The following is a 23,299-nucleotide window of genomic DNA, read 5'->3' as shown; positions in this document are numbered from 1 at the left end:
ATTTTGAGTAGGTACTGACAATAAAATCTTATAAATATCTATTGGACCCAATTCCCAAATACGGCTAGGCCTATAATAATACGCAACGTGTGTTCGCGGTTCTACGGAACAACGTCTATGGATAAAACTGAAAAATTAAGATTAATTTTTTTCTACGTATTTTTCCAGGATAAAAAGGATCCTATTTTACGCCCAGGATAATAAGGTATAATTATACCAAGTTTCATCGAAATCGAACCGCTAGTTTTCACGTGATGCCTTCACATACAGACAGACAGACAGACAGACAGACAGACAAAAGTTTTTTTAATCACATATTTGGGTTTGGTATCGATCCAGTAACACCCCCTGCTATTTATTTTTTCAATATTTTCAATGTACAGAATTGACCCTTCTACAGATTTATTATATGTATAGATCTGCATATCAATTTCATTAAGGACTCGTAGTAAGTAATCAACAGTGTTTTAACTGATATTTTTTAGCAGAAAAAATGCAATGAATATGCGAAGTACGAAGATACTAGTAAAACCAGCTGATAACCGCATTCCGAGGGAAAATCTACAATTTCACGCAACCACGGTGTTGTTTCTAGTAATGTTAAGGTTTTGCGGTTGAAGGACTAGAAAATAATAACCTCACATTATTTATTTATAGAGATGATTTGGATTAGTTAACCAGGGTCAATGCCCTAGATTATTAGAAGTTAGTGTCTTATCTACTTCTTTCTTTTTCTCCATCTCACATAGCATATATGAGTAGCTCTTCGGTTATGTATTTGTAAATAAAAATTAAATAATATATAGGTCACGTGCTTGCCTGCTTTCAATCTTACAAATATCTACCTTACGCTAAGTACCTAGCTCAATATTTTCTTACAGTTATCTCAAATTATCAATAGGCAATGCAATACATCTTACTTTTCCTCCTTTTACAGTACCTACTGTAATGTTCAAATGCTCTTTTATACTTTTACCCATTGTTTTCACTTCAACTACTACTCACCCCTATACTAGAGTATACGTTTAGAGTAGAAGTTTATTAAACTAAAGTAGTAACTAGAGTAGAAGTACTAGTAACTAGAAGAATCAACATAATATTCAGATAACTAAGAAGTGTAACTCATCCAAGCGCAGTGGTTGGGGTTACTTTCTACGCTTTCCACGGTTCAATTGTTCTGAGCGTAATTGTTATCTGATACTGTAAGCATTGTTTAAAAACTGTTTATTGACTCTCGGTTTCTAGTAAATGAGTATTATTGTAGATTTTAAATTGCTAAGTACGTAGGTAATATATCTATAATCTATTGTCTAATCAGTACAACTATTTGATTTTGATTTATTCTTCAGTGATTTAAATAACAGATCTTTCTTTTACGTTAATAGAATTAATTACTATCCTCGCAAATTGCTAATGCGCAGGAACCTTGTCACAGTAAAAGCCACGTGACGTCATCCAGAATTGAAAAATACAGCTTGCAAAAAAAGAAATGCGGAGAAAATAAATTTAATAGGTTAATTATAATTAAGTTTGACAGATTTGTAATGACATTTATTGTAAGATTACATTTTACGAAAAAAATTACATTTGATGACATTTAAATAATCTCACTGCTTGGAAATAGGTATCTATCTAAGAAATAAAAATGTTTGAGTGATTTTCAACGTTTATTAGGACAGATTATTAGTTATATAATTAGGTTAGATTTTGATACAATTTAATCAAAATCTAACCTAATTCTTCAATCCCACTCATACAATCTAAATCAGATTCAGAATTGTTTTCTAACTCTGAGTCTGTTGTATCTGATTCAGAATCGTTTTCAGTATTAATTATAAATAAATCATCAACTAGTCGGTCTTTACGCCAGTATTCTTCTTCCAGCTTTTTGACGTGATTGACCTCTTTTTTCCAATCATCAGGAGTAATGGATTGTAATGCCTCTAATGTTATTGTTTCTATTCTACTCTCTAACTGTTCGACATTTTTATCTGAAACTCTTTGTTTCACCAAGTTCCAAATATACTCAATGGGATTGAGGTCGCAATTATACGGCGGAAGTCTAACAACTTCATGGCCATGTTCCGCTAATAATTTGTCCATACTATATTTTTTTGGAACTTTGTGATTTTTTATCAATAAATATAATTCTGGTTTAGTGTTGTGAACAGTGAACTCAATATTATTAGCTTGGAGCCACTTCATCATTTCTTCCTTTTTTGAGCCCATATTCGGCGTTCTGTCTTCCTCTTTACTGTGATATGGGGCGTTGTCCATAACTATAATACAATTAGGTGGTATGTTAGGAATAAGCTTTTCTTTCAACCATTTACTGAAATTTTCTGTGTTCATCTGGTCGTGGTAATCACCAGTTTTACTGTTTGCCTTAAACATTAAAAGTGCGCCATCGACAAATCCGGATTCACTACCAGCGTGAACTATAATCCAACGGCGTCCAGGACTCTCATTTTTTTTTACTCCCACATCCGTAGCTGATTGCCAACACTTTTTCACTGTATAGTGAGCATGAATCCAAGTCTCATCAATATAAATAACTGGCTTTTTGTCGGCGCCAAGAGAATCATTCTCTTTCATGCGGCGTAAATACTTAGCCCTCCATGCCTGTATATTAGGTCTTTCAATTAATGTTAATCTTTTTTGATAACATTTTTTAAATCTATACCCTAAATTATCTTTCATAATTTGACGTAAGGTAGTCTCACTCCCTTTATAGTCTAAATCTTGTTTAGCTGCAGCCATAATTTTTCTCATAGTGGGCACTTCCTTTCGTACTATGTATATAGAATTGATTATATTTCTTAAAGCTGTGAGAGAAAAACCATCTAAAAATTCCTTTTTTCCCCTCTTTTTTTTAACTGGAGTTTTAATTTTACTGCCACTAGCCACAGCTGTTTGTTTTTCGCGCCTTAATTTTGCTACTGTATTTGTTGATATCCCTGTAGCGCTCATTACGCGCTCTGTGACCTTGGTCGTATTTTGTAAGTATTTTGAAATTTCTAATACCGTTTTTTTAGACATCACTACGTCTTCACTAGTGTCAAGTGCAGCTTTCAATGATCGAGTTACATTCTGAAGTAGTAGCATAGCGTCCTCTTTCTCTTGTACAAAATAATTGTCCACTTGAATAATAATTTCTCGTGCACGGCTATTAATTATTTTCTTATTCATTGTAACAAAACTATAACAATATAACAAAACTTAACAACGATAACAAACAACAGAAAAAATAACAACAAAGAAAACAACAACAAGAAAACAATCAAACAAAAACGCGTAGGTACTCGTCCGTCGCAATTCGCATCAGCCGGAATAATGCTAACGGTACAGAGTGTCTAATGTCAATGTCAACAAAATACGGCACCAAAATGGCGGCCAGGCGCATTAGCAATTTGCGGGGATAATAATTTCTGTTGTTGAGATTTTTATAAAAACAAATAACAGGTTTGTTAGCGACGCGCCATTCAAAGAAATTATTTTTTAAAATAAAGTATTATAATACACATTGAGTCAATATTGTCTATGATTATGATTGTTTTAATCTGTAGTAATTTTAACATAATCTGTATAAGCTACGGCGAGCCACTGCTGCGTCAGTGACTCGTCCAGTTCTTCGGCCTCCTCTTACCTGAGCGCACGTACGTAACTAAGTTTCTGTCTGTATTTTTCATAGCCAAATCTACATTAAAGCCTCATTTTATTTTATTTATCTTCTCGACTGGCATTTTTTATTTTCCACTTCAACATCAACATTAGTGGCCATTCGAGCAGGATCATGTTCCGCACACCAAAGGGGACACGCAGTTCGAGAGCACGTGGTGCGGCAAGCCAAGAAGGGCACGTGGTTGCCGCAAAATCTTCTCATCTGCGGTTACACGTGGGGAGCATAAAATCGGAACCAGCGCTAAATTTGGATAAGAAAACCCCAGTCGAGTCACACGTGGCAATGGCGGCAAGTAGTCGAGGTTCTCAAGCGTCGAACACATCGAAGTCGGCTCGGCGCAAACAGTTATTATTGGAAGCCGCTAAAAAGAAAGCGGAAATTGAAATAGATTTAATAAATAAAACGTTAGAAGCAGATTTGGCCGCGCTTAGTGACGAAGAGGAGGAACAAAAGGTATACTGCAGTTCACTTATCAGGGAGCCTGTTCGCAGCCACGTGGAGGAATGGGTGGAAAGCCAGCACATCGAAGCACCAGACGGGCAGGGAGCCCCCAACCAAGGTATCACTACGGGCTCACTGCAACAAGCCGCGCCGCCGCCATTGCCGGCCGCGGCACCAGACTCGATACACCAGTTGGCTTCTGCAATAAGGGACCTCACAACCGCAAGCTGCAGCAACATGGCAAACAGCAACCTACTCAGCCGGATGAGCACGCCTCGGGATCTGCCAGAATTCTCAGGTGACCCAATGGAATGGTTGTTGTTCAAGCAGGCTTATCAGGAATCAACAAATTTATGTAAATTCACCGATAAAGAGAACATATGGAGGCTGCGAAAATGCCTACGTGGTGCCGCCAAGGAGTCGGTGGCATCATTGTTTATAAGTGCCACGTCACCAGAGAGGGTAATGGCTACTTTGGAATTACAGTTTGGTAATCCAGATATCATTATTATAAGGATTCAACGTGACATACAAAAGTTACAACCGTTGCCAAACGATTATTATAATTACATCGTCGCATTTTCAATCAAGATTCAAAATTATGTTGAAGCTGTACGAGCAGTGGGGCGACAGGAACATCTTCAGGGCTTCAGTATCGTCTCCAGCATCCTTTCAAAGCTCCCTTCCGTTCTCATGGGAAAATGGACGGACTACAGCTACAACCGCATCAAGGAAGGGCGTGAGGCAAGGTTAGTTGTATTGTCAGAATTTTTACACTGTGAAGCGTTAAAAACAACAACCACCTCAAGTAATTTATTCAATTATCGGAACGACAGTAATTATTGCAACAGAAACAAAAGCCAAGAAGTGCACGGTAGAACGCATACAGTTTTAATACAGTCCGACAAACGCGACAATAAAATATGTCGTTTTTGCAAGAAAAATACGCATATATTAACAGAGTGCAAATTATTTCAAAAGGCGCTGAAAAAAGTTAGATGGCAGCATGTAAAGAACAATGGGCTCTGTTACAAATGTTTAATATCCAAGCATGAGAGGAACACATGCCGAGCGCCGGTGTGCGACGAGGACGGGTGCGGCCGGGAGCATCACCGCTTACTTCATTACCCGATCAACAGTGTCGCGAGTGCAAGTGAAGTGATTAGTCTCGGGCAAGTGCCGCGTGAGCCCGAGATAAGGCCTGTTACCGAAACTATAACCCACATTAAAGCAAGTGATTCCCCAAAAGTGTTCCTAAAAGTGGTCCCCATAACTGTGCGCGGTCCCAACGGTATAGTGCAAACCACGGCGTTATTAGACGACGGTTCGTCAGTGTCACTTATAGACTCTAATCTAGCGGCCCGCGTCGGGCTACGAGGCCGGCGGGAAACAATGCGCGTGCGAGGCGCGTTCAATAATGAAATTGTTTGCGAATACACACATGTAAACGTAGACCTTAAGGGTTTAGATAATAAGGTGCATAATGTAAAGATGAGATGCGTTAGTAATTTATGTTTACCGTTACAGTCATTATCTATATTAAATGATATTACGTGTTATTCACATTTATATGAAATAAAAGCACATTTATATACTGTAGATTCGAAACCTCAAATTTTAATTGGACAAGATAACCACTATTTATTAACGCCTTTAGCGATTAAAGTAGGAAGTTTGAATGAGCCGTCTGCTACACTTACCCCTCTAGGCTGGTGCGTCCATGGGAAATCTTCTATTCCTAGGGGGCCGTATGGGGCCCGGAACTACTTACCATCCAGCGCCGAAACCAACTTGCATATTTCTGTTGCTGCTGAGGGCTGCGCTGGTGAAGATACATACCTGCTGAGGGAGATTCATGAGGAGGTTCGACGGTCTTTTATTTTAGATTCCTTAGGTGTGATGACTAAGCCGCGTCAGCACGCGGACGAGGTTCGCGCGGTCGCCTTACTCGAGCAATCGGCTGAGCTGGTGGACGGCCGGTGGCACGTGAGTCTTCCATGGCGCAGCGACATCACCAACTTACCTGACTCCTACGCTGGAGCGCTAGCGAGATTTAAAGGTATTGAAAAGAAAATGAGTAAAGATTTGGGTTTCGCGGTAAGGTATAGGGAAAGGGTAAATCATTTATTAAATAATTGTTATGCAAAAGAATTAACAGGTGTCATTCAGCCGTCCTCAAGGTCGTGGTATTTGTCTCACTTAGGGGTTGACAACCCTAACAAGAAAAAACTTCGTTTGGTATTCGATGCTGCATGTAAGGTAAATGGTAATTGTTTAAATGATTATTTATTAACAGGACCGGATCTATTGTCATCACTATTTGGTATTATGCTGCGCTTTAGGGAAAACAATATTGCAGTAACAGGTGACATTAGAGATATGTTTTTAAGAATTGAAATTAAGCAGGAAGATCAGCAGGCTTTGAAGTTTTTATGGAGAAACGACCCGACTGAAGAAATCAAAACGTATGTAATGACATCGATTATTTTTGGAGCTAACTGCTCGCCGTTTATCGCTCAATTTATTAAAAATAAAAATGCTGAGCGGTATTCTTCCACGTATCCAGCAGTAGTAGACGCCATCCGAAACTCTCACTACATGGACGACTACATAGATAGTTTATCGGATGAAGCGACGGCCATTGAAATGGTAAGAAATATTACACAAATACATAAGTCAGGCGGTTTCGAGATAAGAAACTTTACAAGCAACAGCGTCGCGGTTTTAAACAGCATACCAAAAGAAACCTTGGGTCCATCTGCGGTAAGGTTCAAAATCGGTGAAACATATGGAGTCGATTCTGAGCGGACTCCCGACGATATTTATCATCGATGGAAACAATGGCTTAAAGACATACGTATACCTAGGTGTTACAAGCGAGTCGTACGAGCTACGTGCGACAAGGACAGGGCGCCCACGAGTGCAAGCGAAATGCAAGACACCTCGTCATCGGCCGGGGTGACGTCACAATCCCCTTCACTTTCAACATGTAGCGTATCGCGTGCGTCTACGCAATGTACTACGGATTGCTACGACGACGTAGCGCATACTGCATACGCTACGGGCTATAGCAACCTACAGTTGCATGTGTTTTGTGATGCTAGCTCGAAGGCGATGTGTACGGTAGGTTATTGGCAATGGGAATTTAATAATTCAATTCACGTAGCATTTATTGCAAGTAAGTGTAAGGTTATGCCTGTAAAGCCCTTAACAATACCCAGGGCCGAACTGCAAGCGGCATTGCTAGGTGCACGGCTAGTAAACACTATTTTAAAAGAGCATAGAATGAAACCTGTGCGCAGGTATTTTTGGTGCGACTCGACGCACGTTCTTCACTGGATTCGCAATAACACATGTTCTTACAAAACATTTGAAGCGAATCGCTTGGGCGAGATCTACGATTTATCGAAGGTTAGTAAATGGTCTTTTATATCTCCCGGTAGCCCCCATTGGGGTGGGGCATGGCAGGCATGGCATGGCATCAGGCTGATACGAAATGTTAAGACAGCCTCAAATGTTGTCTTGCGCGAAGGAGCACAGGGACGTGGTGCAGATGTGCGTCGTGCGTCGCTCCCGTTCCTATGTTGGAGTGCTGAGTCAGCACTGGGGTGGGGAGTGTTAGCGACGCGCCATTCAAAGAAATTATTTTTTAAAATAAAGTATTATAATACACATTGAGTCAATATTGTCTATGATTATGATTGTTTTAATCTGTAGTAATTTTAACATAATCTGTATAAGCTACGGCGAGCCACTGCTGCGTCAGTGACTCGTCCAGTTCTTCGGCCTCCTCTCACCTGAGCGCACGTACGTAACTAAGTTTCTGTCTGTATTTTTCATAGCCAAATCTACATTAAAGCCTCATTTTATTTTATCTTCTCGACTGGCATTTTTTATTTTCCACTTCACCAACAACAAGGTTGTTTTATAATATTCAACTAACAATGTGAGACTTAAGAATTGTTTGTTTCCCGACAAACGAACTTTTGACTTTGGAAAAGTCTAGTAAAGTTACGTAGAACATCAATGTAATAAAAATAAATTTTATCTTAGGTCCTGTTATCGAAATCTTATCTTACTTTAAAAAATACATGTTCAAGATCAAATCGGAATATCTTTATTAAGTAACTATTATATTATTTTTAAATATAAATTATATTTAAGTACCTTAATTGTGTGTGAAATGATTATACATATTAAAATCATAAATTATTTATTACCAATAATGCATTCAGGAAACACAGCACTTATGAAAGTTATATATTTGACGTTATCGCTCATATACGACAAGCAATTAATTATTATCAGCCATCGATATCAGACAATTTGTATTGACGAGTATCATAAATAATAAATTATTGATAAGAATTTAATAGAAAACGCAATAAGGAAAGAAAGGCTATCACATTTCAGTTTATACGTTTGAGAGCTTAATTGCATGCTCCTTGTAATCCAAAAGAATGCACTGGATTCCACACTTATAAAAAGAAACATTAAAAAAATTATCCTCATTGCATGCATATTTTGTTCGTACTCTTTACATACATGTTCATAGTGAAATATCCGCGGCTCCCCTATGTCTGTATGTTTATCTGTCTCCCCGTTTCCGGTGTGTCGTATCTGGAACAATTGTGTTTCAAAACAACGCACGGCTTTGTTGTGATTTTGTATAGCACTTGTTGAATTAATTTAAATATGTGAATATTGCAGTTATATGCAGTTTAATATTGCGATCTATTTATTCGCAATGTAGTTGAATAAAGATAATAAAGAGCTGCGTATTAGATATGAGTTTAGCCACATAAATTGTTAATTTCTGCTCCAAATACCAGATTTTCTGATAGAAAGACCAACATATTATCGTTATAAGTCTAGTTGTTATAAATGTTTGTATTTATAATATTGTTTGCGACATAACCTATGTTAAAAACTGTTTAACTTTCAAAATGTCCACATCGCAAAATGTACATTCTGTGTTTCAATTACACGAGTTAGGTTTCCAATTTTCAAATGTCATTGCATTAATAGAATCTAGCTCTCACGAAAAATGTCTAGTACACGTCAGGCCAAGAAAAATGGCAACAAGTTAATTAATTCATTTGTAATAACATCGGTGGATTCCACGCAATTTGTCGCTTGATTAAGTTTACACATAGCTGTTATGTTGTTATGCGATTTTGTTATAAAGGCTGATTAGTGATTACCCAAGACCTGAAAGACAGGAAATTTTTTATATGGAGATAAGAAAGCATTAATATTGCAAATTATGGACGGAAAGGCTCACGAAAGTGTCATTTGTACGTGATTCAAACCTAATAAATGGGATCCGTCTCGCAGCTCTACAATTTATGTTCGCTTTGATCATAATTCATAGTTAAATATAGTCGACTTACTTTACTTACAGCCTTGTATATAGTATGTAGGTATAGTAAATTTTTACATAACATTTAATTTAACCCTTGAAACGATTCATTTATCGTGGCCGTACATGCTACGTCACAGACTGTAAACACGCAAAACAAAGTGTTGAGCTTAAAAAATAATGAATGAATTATTATCAATTAATGATATCATTTTTTTAATCATTGACTTTTTCGCTATTCCGTACATTCTGTCGATAAGACTATTGTCAATGTTAAGTCTTATGATACAATCTATTTATATTTCTTTACTTACGTATTGTTGTCTTTTGTAGATCTTCTCATAAGTATCTAAATTCACTGACCCGTAATAGAATATATATTCGATTTTAAGTTTTAAAGTGCTACATCAATAAACAATAAGCATCTAATCAAAAAACTATGAGTCACAAAAAATACCACAAGTTTTGAACTGGTTCAAGTTACCTTACATATATCGATTTCAACCAAAGGAAAAACGAGTACAGACAGGTGCGTCATCGTTGCGTACTTGAAGCTAATTTTGCAAGTGTACACATCGCTGCACACGAAACAAGCTATGTTCTATCATCATACAAAGTAATTAACAAGCTGAAATCTGTGAAAATGTTGATAGTCTTTCGTGCGAAAAGTACTTAACAGATTTTCAACTGAAATAAATACATATTATTTATAGACATGTGATTTTTATTCGGAAAACGAATAAAATGAAAAGTTTTTTTTAGAAGGAAATTGTATTCCGACATTTAGATTTATAAGTATTGTATATCCAGTTTTTTATTAAAATATCAAATCAAAACGAACGTTTATAATTATTATGTTTTAACAATAATCATTTCCTTACATAAATATAACAAGAGACAGACGTATAAATCAAGTTAATTGCACTATATTATTTTTTCTCTACTCATTAGAAAAACACAAGAAAGTTGTTGTAACACCCATGCAGTGTATCGTTACAAATTGCATTGAAACTCGTCAACGTTTAAACAAACGGAAAAGCAGTTGAATTCGGATTTGTTACAAAAATTCGAAATGAAAAATATAATATATTGCTGTCGTCACGCAAGCGCTACATGCGAGCGGTAATTTAATAGTGTACCCGTTGTTTTGACAGCTAGTGTACAGTTGATATTGTATTTCAAGGCAACGCGTGATATTGAGTGCTTCAAATGGATTGTGATTTTTAGTGTATAACGCTTTGCGAAATGTATGTCAATAGTCATTGTTGTTGAGTTGAGTTGAGCATATACGTATATATAGGTTAAAAATATGTTATGCAACGGTTATTGTTTCTATTTATATGTCCGATAGTGCAGTGATAAGCGTAGAGAGACAAGAAATTTTGAATTCGACATCCACGAATCGGAAGAACTTTTCAAGTCATTAAGTTTTAAAACTAATAACAAAATTATAACGTTGATTAGTCTATACTCTATGACATAAATTTTATAATAGGTAGGTACCTATCTAAAATTTTAAATTAGTTCTTGATAAGGGCTAGTACCTACATTCCGATGTATAACGCAAAATGAGCAGGATAGCTGTATAGTTTTTCCCGAAATTGTCTTATTAATTCATATTTTTCTAAATAACATCATCAAAACAAATTAGGTCAGGGACGTAAAAATAATACATAAATAATGTTTTATTTCATTAAAATTTTAATTCCGTCTATGCGGAGTCATACATCTTAAAGAGGCTTATAGAATACGATTAACATTTGACACGGTCATCATAATGTTCTTAGTTGAAGCTTACCCAAGGTTCCTAGTTTAGATATTACTAGCTACGCCCTGCGGTTTCACCCGCGTGGCTCCGATCCTGTTGGTCTTAGGGTGTTGATATATAGCCTATAAGGCATAAGCCTTCCTCGATAAATGGGCTATCTACCACAGAAATAATAAATAAACAATAAAAATATAAAAAGGGCGTGTGTACCGAGCACGTGTCAGAAGTGAAATTTCTTTGTCAAGATTCAAAGATACCAACATCGTCGCCTTACTCCATGACGTGACGGTATTGGTATGACGCGACCTTGAAATATCACTCTCAATGTGCATAAAGAAGTCACTTCAAAAAATCTATTTCTTTAGAACGATAACAACAAAAATAATATTCCATTGTTTTCACTATAAATTCAAATAAAAGAGAAAATCAAACAACAATGTAATCTAAAATAAACGATATACAAATTATAAAGACGATTAAGGATTAGTTCCTTATCTTATATATAGGTTAATAATGTATATAGGATTACCTATTTTTATAATAATCGAGCAGTGGTGGCTCAGTGGTGAGACCTCGGACTTCGAATCGATAAGTCCGGGGTTCGAGGCCAGGCGAGCGCGCAGGAAATAAATTGATTTTTCAATTTATCTGCGCATGTTGTAACATCACCACTGCTCGAACGGTGAAGGAAAACATCGTGAGGAAACCGACATGTCGAAGAATTAAAAAGTTCAACGAGATGTGTCATCCGCCAACACGCACTTGGCCAGCGTGGTGGATTATGGCCTGTACCCTCATAGGAGGCCCGTGTCCCAGCAGTGGGAACGTATATGGGCTGATGATGATGATGATGATGATTTTTATAAAGATAATTGATAAAATAGAGGATATATTATCAAATAATCGATTGCGCACGTACGTACAGATAATTATTTTATAAATACATATAGAATCAATGTTTTCGAAATAATTACCGGATCCTAAGCTTATTTATTAGGTATGTCCATAATAGATTTATAATAAATAATTGTGATTTAGAAAACACAGGATGTAGTTACGATTTTATGAATGATTTTAACATTCCTTAAATTTTTGCAAAGTAATTATAAATATACCGGTTGCCATATTTATTTATATTTAAGATGCAATTTTTATTTTTGAACTGAATTAATTTAGGTAACCTACCTTTTGGATGTCGAATTCAAAATTTTTTGTCTCTCTACCCTTACCATTGCACTATCGGACATATAAATAGAAACAATATATACGTATATGCTCAACTCAAACCTAGGTTTGTAAATAAATCTAGGTGCAAAAGTATTTTTTCTTGCTATATAATTTAAATTCTGAACTGTTTAAAGCTCAAACAACAAGACAATTAATCTAGTTTTTTTGCATTCAAACCAAATCATTTGTCTTCTAGTGTATTTACATCAAACGAACATAGAGCTAGGGCTAGAGCAAGAGCAATTCTTTTAGAACATTGTATAGAATCTTTTCGAACGCACTAGGAGCAACTAAAGAAGCTTTACGCCTGTTTACACTAAAATAATTTGATATGAAGAATTAGAATGAGCGTTCGCTCGTTTGATGTAAATATGCATTATACGACGATTACAAAAAATTTATTTAATTATCAAAGAAATTAAATAATATTCAATATACCAGAATATACCTATATAACAATATTCGAAGAAAATATAGAGCTATAACGTCAGTGTCAATGTCGAGATAACAGATTATCGGATAAGCTTATCCGTTTGGAACGGTAGAAAGTAAAAATTATTTATAATATGATATGAAGTATAACAAAATAGTATTACTCTCGTTTACTATGTTTGTTTGCTCAAGTTTAGTAGGGTAACCGTGTAAAATGTGTTTGTCAGATCGTAGATAATCTTATATGTTAGCCAAAACTGATTAGTAGTTTTTGTGAGAGGAACGAGTATATTCATATTATATTTCCACCTATTTCCACATATACACCTATTTACAATGTTTGCATAGGTAATTAAAAATGTAATTTAAAAGTCTCTTTTGTTTTATGAGCGTATACTATTGATTAATTTGACCGCCTCCTTGGTACAGTGGTTGACGCGTGAGCGTAGCAAAAAATGTCTCGGTCTGGTAGGATACAGAAGGCTGATCACCTACTTGTCCCTAAAGAAAATCGATCAGTGAAACAGATGTATAATGCATCTGCCCCTTACCCCACTAGGGGACATGGGATTTCACTTTTATTGATTAAGATCAAACCGATAATTTATTTTTTAATAAATTACACGCATAATGTTGCAATTATTATAATGAATTATTAATAGTAGGTATGTGTCAAAGGACATGTGCTAATCGAGGTTAAACGGTAATTCCCTAGACATATATAAATCGATTGAGCCAAGGACACTTGTTATACTATAAATATTACTTCATAATATTAAGTGCAAGTTAATTATAAAATAATATTTAAAGAATTATTTTATTAAAAGAAAAGTATTCGTCATCTCCTACCTTATAAAGCTTGTAGTGTGGACTTTAAAAAAAGAAAAAAAAATTGTGCCAAATTTTTGTACCTCATTAATTTGTACCACATTTCCTACATTCTTTTGTACAATGAAGTGTTATAAATAAATAAAAATATAATTATAAAAAAAATCCATTCCAGAATTTTACACCCTGCTCTATTCATGCGTTTTCTATATTTAGAAAACGTACACTCAAAATGTATAGTAAAAAAAACATACGCATAAAGCAATTTTAAAAATTTAAACAATCGAGTACCTACGCCTTAAAATCAAACTCAAACTCAAATCAAATTATAGACATAGCCTCAATGACGTCACATTAAAACATAAGTCCAGCATATGAATGCGATCTACTTTCAATATGCACTCCACTATCACGTTTTATCGACGACACTTGAGATAATCGATGTATCATTATCTATACATTATCAGTTGATAATAAACACGTCTGAACACCAAATATGGGCATATTTATAAATAACAAAATCATATTTTTCCTCTCTCATTTTAGGATAGATAGTAAGTTTAACATGTGATAAGTGCGTAAGAAATAATAACTAAATGTAAAGTAGTGAAGTATGAAGTAGTGGTAACTTGTGTGAAGTAATAGTAATGTGTAAAAAGTAGTGAAATTAGTGAAATAAGTGAAAATGATGCTCTATGTGACTAGTGCGGGGAGTGACGTAGTGAGGCGACCACCGAGGCGGAGGTACATCAGCGCAAATATTAAGGTTTGTAATTTGTATTTAAAAACAGAACAAACATAATATTATGTAGTAGACAATAAATGGAATCGTTACATATATACTACTTTTAAACTTGTGTAAGAATTAAGGTTCTTCAATCAATAAAACATAGTCATAATCAACTTACAAATAAGTTATCGTATATATTATTCTAGTATTTTTTTGCATCAAATAATTGAATACAGAGAAAGAAAGAAGATTTTATTATAATTATATTGAACATTAACTAAAGCCAGATTTTTTTTTTTTTTTTTTTAAAAAAAAAAAAAAAAAAAAAAGCCAGATTACCTAAAGGATACATCAGCAAACAAAGATGCGTAAATAATAAAAAAATGTGACATATTCAAGAGATTTATTATTGAGTATAATATATGTTATACTAATTCATTAAACATCTATAAAATCCACATAACGACGATAATAATAAATAATAATAATAAAATTAACTCCGCTTAATTTAGCAGACAATACAACCCAACGAAATGAGACCTTAATTAGTAAATGTGATAAACTAGCAGCATGGACCCAAAAGTCTCTGCACGGAAGGCATATACAACACCTTAATCTGCCTCATGTAGATAAGGCAGCATCAAATGCATGGCTTAAGAGAGGGGAGCTTTTTCCTGAGACTGAAGGTTTCATGCTAGCTATACAGGACCAAGTTATTGAGACACGTAATTATCAGAAGTATATTATTAAAAATTTACCATCAGATATTTGTAGAAAATGCAATAGTGCCCCAGAGACCATTCAACACATAACAGGAGCTTGCAAAGCAATAACCCAATCCGATTACAAACACCGGCACGATCAGATAGCCAACATTATCCATCAAAAATTAGCACAAAAATACAAACTTATTTCGTACGATAAAACACCATATTATAAATACATACCAGAAACAATTTTGGAAAACAACTCATATAAATTATACTATGATAGAACTATTTTAACAGACAAAACCATACATTACAACAGACCTGATATTACACTCATTGATAAACATGAAAAAAATGCACTAATAATAGATATAGCTGTACCCAATACTCACAACCTCCCAAATACCATAACCGAAAAACTTACTAAATACACAGAACTTAAACAAGAAATTACAAAAATGTGGAAACTGCAAAATGTTATCATAGTGCCCATAGTACTCTCCACTACAGGTGTTATACCCACTCAACTTCACAAATACATAGAATTATTACATTTACCAAAACATACATACATGCAATTACAAAAAGCTGCAATATTAAATACATGTAGAATAGTACGCAAGTTTCTTCAGACAGAGAATGAATGACACACAACCAGTTTAAAAATATTTTTATATAGCTTACACTTGGTTTACACCCGTGTATTCTATTATTACCAGCTGATCATAAGCTGTGAATGCAAAGCATAAAAAAATAATAATAATAAAAATTCTTTATTGTACACACAAAAATGATGATGAAAACACAAAACAATTATACAGTAAAAGATACAAGTACAGAGGGCGGTCTTATCGCTTGGAGCGATTTCTGCCTGCCAACCACTGAGCGAAGGAAAGCTGCAGAGAAACGGAGTAGGTGGTGCACAACTGAGAGTTGAATTTTAATACAAGTATACAAAGTACTACATAATATAAATATATACATACATATACAAAATACGATATGAAAAGTACTCGTATTAAACCTAACATAATGTGATAATATATAGATATTAGATATGTAAATAATATATTCCTAACCGCTTTCACATTATGAACGACACGTACCTAGAGCCTATTCCCGAGATACCAGCAGCGATAGGTTTCACATTACAAATATGAACTACATAATATTAATTTAGATCGCAGAATGACCATGGGATTTCTATTAGATAGATATAGTATTAGTTATAATATATAGGTGGATAGAAATATTTAGTCAGAAGTTCCTTGTAATACCAAAAGTAGAGTTGTATGAATTATAGTTTCATCATGATCCAACGTCCGTTTTTCAATGGAATACAAGAATCTATTGTGTTTTGTGTTTTGTAGAAGTCTGTATAATCATAAGTTAACCTGTAAGTTACACTGCATGCAATAACACACTTTTTGTGTACTGAAAAAGTATATTGTGTCAAGTGTTTATTTTTAGCTAAAATACTTAGTTCTCAATCATTGCAAATAAAATTATTTTGTACCTAACCCAATCCTTATGATATTCTTAAATTTTAGAACCTAGAGATAATGATTCGATTTACACAAGTTGATCTAATTGATACTGTTACTCAATTTACAGAAGTTTTAGTTCTTATGGACTCATAATGCCAATTGTCTATACTATATAGTACTTTATCCCAATCCATTTCTTTGAATAATTAGAAATCTAAAATAGTAATCGCAATCCGAGAGCATTTTGTACACTAACTACTTGAACTTGGTAATAAACTTTATTTTTGTTTGTTTATTTCAGCGCCACCATGCTGGCATATCGCAGTCGTCGTGCAGTGACGGCTCGCTGCTCAGCGTGGGCTCCTCCGAGATGGACGAGGACAGCAGCAGCGGACACCACCACGACAGGAGTGACCACTCCGACGCATATAGTGAGTGCTATTTATATGGTACTAGCTTTCCGCCCGCGGCTTCGCCTGCATTTTCAAAGAAAAACCCGCATAGTTCCCCTTCCCATGCAATTTCCGGGATAGAACCTATCCTATGTGTTAATCCAAGTTACCCTCCATATGTGTACTAAATTTCATTGTTGGTAATCGGTACCGTAGTATTTGCGTGAAAGTGTAACAAACACACACATACACATTACACATCCATCATCCATGAACTGGTGAAAGATTTTCTGATATCGGTTCAGTAGTTTTTGGATTAAATCATTACAAATGCAATCAAATCTTTTATGGCATCGATCTATGTATTTTCATAAACTGAATATTTTTAGGAATGCGTGGACATACATATGAAACGCATTCCTTTTGACGTATTTGCCATGCTCTCATGGCTATGCGTTCGAGTGCTTTATAAATATAATGCTGACTCTCTATGGTCCAATACTCGATATAAAACGTAGCGTTTTATTTATTCAATGAAATTGTCAGGATATAGCTAATTTATATAGGAAAACTAAAAGCCACCTATCTGCTAATTTTACCCTGTTGGCATTAAAGATTAAAAAAATGCATCTCTACATTATCCATATTACCACTGTTCTCTTCGATTAAGGATATGATTATGTATTCTGTCTTTTTTCCTCATGTTCCTAGTGGAGTTAATATCCTGTGAAATGTAAATCATTGAAGTTACGTGTTAAGAAAGCTGCTGGAGCTAAAGTTATCCAAGCTACAGTAAACAAATAATGACTAAGTGACTGACTGACTGGACCAAGCCAGAGGTCGTGGGTTCGATTCCCACCTGTGGCAAATATTTGTGTGATGAACATAGATGTTTGCTCTGTGTCTGGGTGTTAATCTATATTAATTTATACTGATATTATAAAGAGGATAGGTTTGTATGTATGTATGGTTTTCACGCATAAACTACTGAACCGATTATAATGAAATTTAGCACACATATAGAGGGTAACTTGGATTAACACATAGGATAGGTTTTATCCCAAAAATCCCACAGGAACGGGAACTATGCGGGTTTTCCTTTGAAAACGCAGGCGAAGACGCGGGCGAAAAGCTAGATATCTATATAAGTATTTATTTAAAATTATATAATATGTATGATTATCAGCCATCTAGTTCCCATCAAGCGAACGCTTAGTATGGGATCAGATCGTGTCGTGTGTGAAAATTGTCCTGAAATATTTATTTTATATTTATATATTTATCACAGACACATCGGAGCCGCCGCCGGGCGTGGCGCCGCTGTCGCACTCGGCCGCGCGCCACAAGATGGCGGTGCGCCCGCGACGCACGCACGGCGCGCCACGACGGAAGAAGACCAGCCCCGTGAGTCTAACTGTACACATCTATTTAATGTTTTATGTTTGTTATTTATTCATAAACTAGCTTACCGCCCGCGGTTATCTATTAAAAAAACCACATCAAAATCAGTTGCGTAGTTTTAAAGATTTAAGCATACAAAGGGACATAGGGAAATAGGGACAGAGAAAGCGACTTTGTTGTGAAGAAAAGAAGATATAATTTTTAAAGTTGAATTCATATCTGTTTAATACTGAATAACTGTTAATACTGTTGTTATAATTAAAAAAAAAAACCAGTATTTAAAAATGATGCTGCCAGACTTCTTAGCAAGGGATCCATCTGAGCTGATTAAATTGCGGCAGCAAAAAAATATAATAACAAATAGAGATATATAAGTTTTTCTTTTGTCGAATCCGACAACACAAAAATAAAGAAAAATTGTTAATAATTTCCAGATTGCCGCCTCAGCCTTGCCGATAACACCCGAACTGAACGAAGAAATGATACGAAGCACTACTCCTGAAGTCACTCTCAAAAGCTCAGAAGTCGTTACTGGTATGTACTGAATACATTTATAATTAATTTCTCATTCATTAGAGTTCCTACAGATACAGTACAGTATAAAAGTCAATATATCTTAGTTAATTTTGCATTGCCTCTATATTATGTGATTAATCTGGAACTGTTTTAACATGGGTTTAACACATAATCTATGTTATAAGTTATATGCGTATCTGTGTTTATAATAGAATTGATTATCCTTGAATAATAAATTATTTTTTCTCATTCCAGAATCATTCTCTTCATCGACAACTACGAAGCATCATATGATAGTTAAGGAGCAGCACCAACAACTGACGCGCGAACTGAACAAAGTTCTCGAAACTCCAAGCGATACTAAACTCAAATCCTCCTCGCTACCTCCCGGGCTAGCTCTCAGCCAGGTCATGGGCCAATCTCCTGCTAAACTCAGCATAGCAGAGTCCAACACACCAAGATCTTCCATCAAGAGAAGCAAATCCAGCACTCAAGATCAACCACTCAGAGAGAGCTCACCGAAAATACAAGCCGAAACCCAAGTCCAATATCATTCAGAGGAGAGAGTCAACAAGTATCGCACGGACAAAAAGTACGCCGAAGAATCTTGCCTAGAGAAAAAGTCCAAGTCGGAGAAGAAAATCGAGAACGAAGTCATAAGATCTTCGAAGAGAGAAGAATCGTTTTTCAGTAGATTGCTGTTGCGCAAGAGTGGCAAGAAATCCAAGAAGGACCAGACGGATGGAGACGGAGAGGTAAAGAAGACTAAAACTGACAAAGCGGGTCAGTACAAGAGTCCAGAAGAAAAAAGTTTCTATACAGAACAAGCGCAGGGCTTCAAACCTGTACCCGCGGAACGGCCCCACAAATCTGCAGGACAGAAAGCCTTCGCGAACCAAATGCACAAGCGACTCGACAACAAAGGTGCCTACGTGCAAGACGGTGCTTACAAGGACGTATACAGCGCTGCCAAAGTGCCCGGAGTCGAATATAACATAACTGATCTCAAAATTGCCGAAGAAACCGACAAACTGTTGAACATGGAAATGAAGAATCGATTCAGTAGACGCGACGAGTTCTGTGAAAAGATCGAAAAGACTAGAACGAGACAGTCGTCGAAGGAAAACGTCGAGGAGGGGAAACGGGAGTCGTTTAGTTTGCACCACGATAAATCCAAAAGGCCCGCTTCCGTGCAGCGGTTGATAGATCCTTTTTCGTCAAAATCCTTTATTTCAAACGAAATAATGTCTAGATCGCATGAGGAAACTCTGTCGCCGTCTATAGATATGTCGGATGAAGAGCCTCAATCACGAGGAATGCGTATAAAGAACGTGCAAAGTGACTTTGTCTTCCACAGCGGCAGTATGCCCAAAAACCTACCTTATTTCAATCCGAGCATCACAATATCTAGCTCCCCACCCAAAGGGGCAGCTCACCACAGCTCTGAGAATGTAAAACACATGAGCAGATCATCAGAGCTCACTGATTTCCGCGAAAAAGAGATTTTCAAACGAGAATCATTCCATTTGAACAAGAATGAAGAGTCATACGTCACATCTGGGTTAAGATCGTTGGGAGATGAATATGTAGAGACGAGAAGCAGTATTGGAAAGTCTCATAGCTTCCGTTATGCATCTGAATCCCCGTCTATTAGCTCCCAAGATACACAAATGCCAAGCTTGCCAGCTATCGTTGGCATTTCTGAACCGTTGCTCGAAAGTTGGGAAGTGAATTACAGACGGAATGTCAGCGAAAGACACGACTTATCTAAAAGAGTATCCGCTAGAAACTATAATATACTACACGGTAGTAGTGAAGCTAATTACGATAGTTTACCAAGCACTGACAGTAGCTACCTTGACAGCCTTAAACCTGATGTAAATATAAACGAAGACGCGAAACTCTTCACAAACAGCATTCACATCGCAATGGATACTCATAAACGTGATAGTGATATTTCGCAAATAGAGGCTAAAATCGACGATATTATTAGTTCCCCTAAACCTAACATTATTGCGCCAATACTCAAATCCAGCTCTTTAGATAGTGTTAAAAGTAGTCCGGAGAAACCAATGGATGATAGGAGAAAAACTGTATCTGTTGAGAGTGCTTTGAGCCAAAGTGGAAAACAATCTTCACAAAAAGAAATCAAAATTGACGCAGAAGGTTTCATCTCCGTTACTCATATTAACAAGGAATTAACGCCCGTTTCAGTTAAGAATGTAGAAATTCCGAAAATCGTAAAAAGCGATGAAAAAATACAAAAATGTGGCGTCAGTAAGACTGGTGTGCCAGAGTTTTTAAACATTCAACTGAATAGGGTCGACGCAAAACCTGTTTCAAATGTGGTTCTAACTGCAAACGTAACCCCGAAGAAAGAACCTCAAACGGATAAAGAGCAAGAAGTCGAAAGTTTCTTTCTCACAGAAACTAAAACAAATAACATCCCAACTAAACGAGACTCTATAAAAAGCTTTGAAAACATAAACACACATTTTGAAGAAAAAATGACAAGTTCAACTAAATCCATAGCAGCACCTGTAACTCCACAGAGCCCAATGACACCAAAAATGTTCTTCAAAAGAAAATCAACAAGTGTAGAACACGATAGACCTGAAAAACCGCGAGCAAATTCAGTTGGCACAGACGGGAGCTCAGAGAAAATAGACGACAACATATCAATGGATAGAAAATCGCATTCCAGCTTCGGCAGCAAATCTTCAATACAAAGCACTGACAGTAACGAAAATAAAATACCAGATAGACACGAAGAAGCAGTTATATATCGTAAAAAGACTGTACTAAATAGAGATTCGCGTTCCAGAAACGATGATGAGCCAGAATTGATGAAAGTATTCGCTCGAAGATCGCTGAAATTAAAGGATTCAGAAGTTGACACACTGACACAGGAAATCGCGAATAACAGCGACGCAAATGGAAATAAAATAGAAGATACAGCGACACGCAGTAAGATACTAAAAAACGAGTTTAACGCGTCAATAAAGTCGAGAGACAGTGATAAGGAAAATGAGGAAAATAAAGAAGAGAGTATAGAAAACAAATTGGTTGATATTGCAGCGCGAGTCAGTCAGTTCGGAGTGCCGCATTACCAGCGGAGTGTCAGCATTCACAGCGTATCAACCAAACGGGACAGCACCCCAACATTCCGAAGCGAAGTCAACAAATACAAAAAAGAAGTATCAGATTCGACACCAGAAAAAAGACTAAGAAACCGAACATTTCCTGACCCTTCCAATGATCGAGAAGAAATCAAAAACATAACGAAAAGCGAATCTTACAAAGCAGATACGTTAACAAAAAGGCCGTGGCAGAAGAAAGATGAATTCAGACTTTCGGTGGAAAAGGACAAACGTGAGATAGACAGAGACGGAGATAAGGAAAAGGAGGAGAGTGGGAAAGAGAGGGAAGAAGCAGATGCGTCGCCGCAGTTTAAAGGGATATTGCAGATGAGAGCCGAGTGGGAGAGACGAGCCAAACAGGGAATGACCAAATAAAAGGTGCTAAGTGTAAGGTAAGGATTTAGTTTATTTATTTACGATTGGGAGAAAGTATGGGGTTCGATCCCCAATATAAAAAAAATATTTGAAACTGCACGTACATAGTTAAATATCGAAATGTCGAAATCGAATTTATATTTTTAATTTTATTAACCCAAAAACATTAATAAAATAAAATATTATTATTATTCTGCTACGCCATATTCCCTTTTATTGACTATATTTTTACGATAGATGGCGCTAGTAGTATAATAATATTATATTTGACATTGTATTGTTATTCTATTTTTTATTTAATTAAACTAAAATGTAATTAATATAATTGTTTCTGCTTTCAGGATATGAAGGATACCTTGGTGTATACAACCCTAGTTTAAAACATAGTGATAATAAGCTTAGGCTTTTCATTATTCGCAAGTTAACGTTTTATTAATGAAATAGAAGTCTACTAACGTTAAGACATGTATTTTTGAGTGTTATTGCGATCGATATAGCATAGTTATATTTTATTAAAAACAATAATATGTATTGAACATTATGAATTGTGAAATACAAATTTTATTCCTATAGTTCTTGGTGTGTTTTATTTTCCCTTATTCTACTTATTATATTACTAGCTGTTGGTCTTAGCGTGATGATATATAGCCTATAGCCTTCCTCGATAAATGGGCTATCCAAAATTGAAAGAATTTTTTATATCGGACCAGTAGTTCTTGAGATTAGCGTGTTCACACAATTAGTTAATATAGGTAGTATGTAGTATAGATTTAATTTGATTAAGAAAATCTGGGTAAATACCCTAAAA

At 35.9% G+C, this 23,299-nt stretch overlaps 2 protein-coding genes across 6 annotated transcripts in view; one reads left to right on the top strand and one right to left on the bottom strand.

The window, feature by feature from the left end:
• LOC123701395 overlaps positions 1 to 23,066 on the top strand; it is a 122,425-nt gene extending 99,359 nt beyond the window's left edge. For 3 of the 5 annotated variants that reach the window (XM_045648848.1, XM_045648850.1, XM_045648849.1), the window contains 5 exons: positions 16,969 to 17,098; positions 18,348 to 18,463; positions 18,895 to 18,994; positions 19,232 to 22,508; positions 22,833 to 23,066. In XM_045648848.1, coding sequence (XP_045504804.1) covers positions 16,969 to 17,098; positions 18,348 to 18,463; positions 18,895 to 18,994; positions 19,232 to 22,491 — 3,606 coding nt within the window. In that variant the 3' untranslated portion in view covers positions 22,492 to 22,508; positions 22,833 to 23,066. Of the gene's footprint in view, positions 1 to 14,286; positions 14,507 to 16,968; positions 17,099 to 18,347; positions 18,464 to 18,894; positions 18,995 to 19,231; positions 22,509 to 22,832 lie in introns of all 5 variants that reach the window. The other 2 variants (XM_045648852.1, XM_045648851.1) reach the window with 1 other exon arrangement.
• Positions 1,406 to 3,313, bottom strand: LOC123701396. Its single transcript, XM_045648853.1, has one exon. It carries the CDS (start codon positions 3,187 to 3,189, stop codon positions 1,729 to 1,731), a length of 1,461 nt encoding a protein of 486 aa, XP_045504809.1. The 5' UTR covers positions 3,190 to 3,313; the 3' UTR covers positions 1,406 to 1,728.
• Positions 23,067 to 23,299: the final 233 nt, after the last annotated feature.

This window comes from Colias croceus, chromosome 21 (genome assembly GCF_905220415.1).
Source record: "Colias croceus chromosome 21, ilColCroc2.1".
NCBI classification, from domain to species: Eukaryota; Metazoa; Arthropoda; class Insecta; order Lepidoptera; family Pieridae; genus Colias; species Colias croceus.
Note: the sequence above shows the minus strand (reverse complement) of the source record. Positions and strands in the feature narration are given on the sequence as shown.

Coding starts and splice junctions, on each gene's coding strand:
- LOC123701396 (XM_045648853.1), bottom strand. CDS start 3,189: ATGAATAAGAAAATAATTAATAGCCGTGCACGAGAAATTATTATTCAA.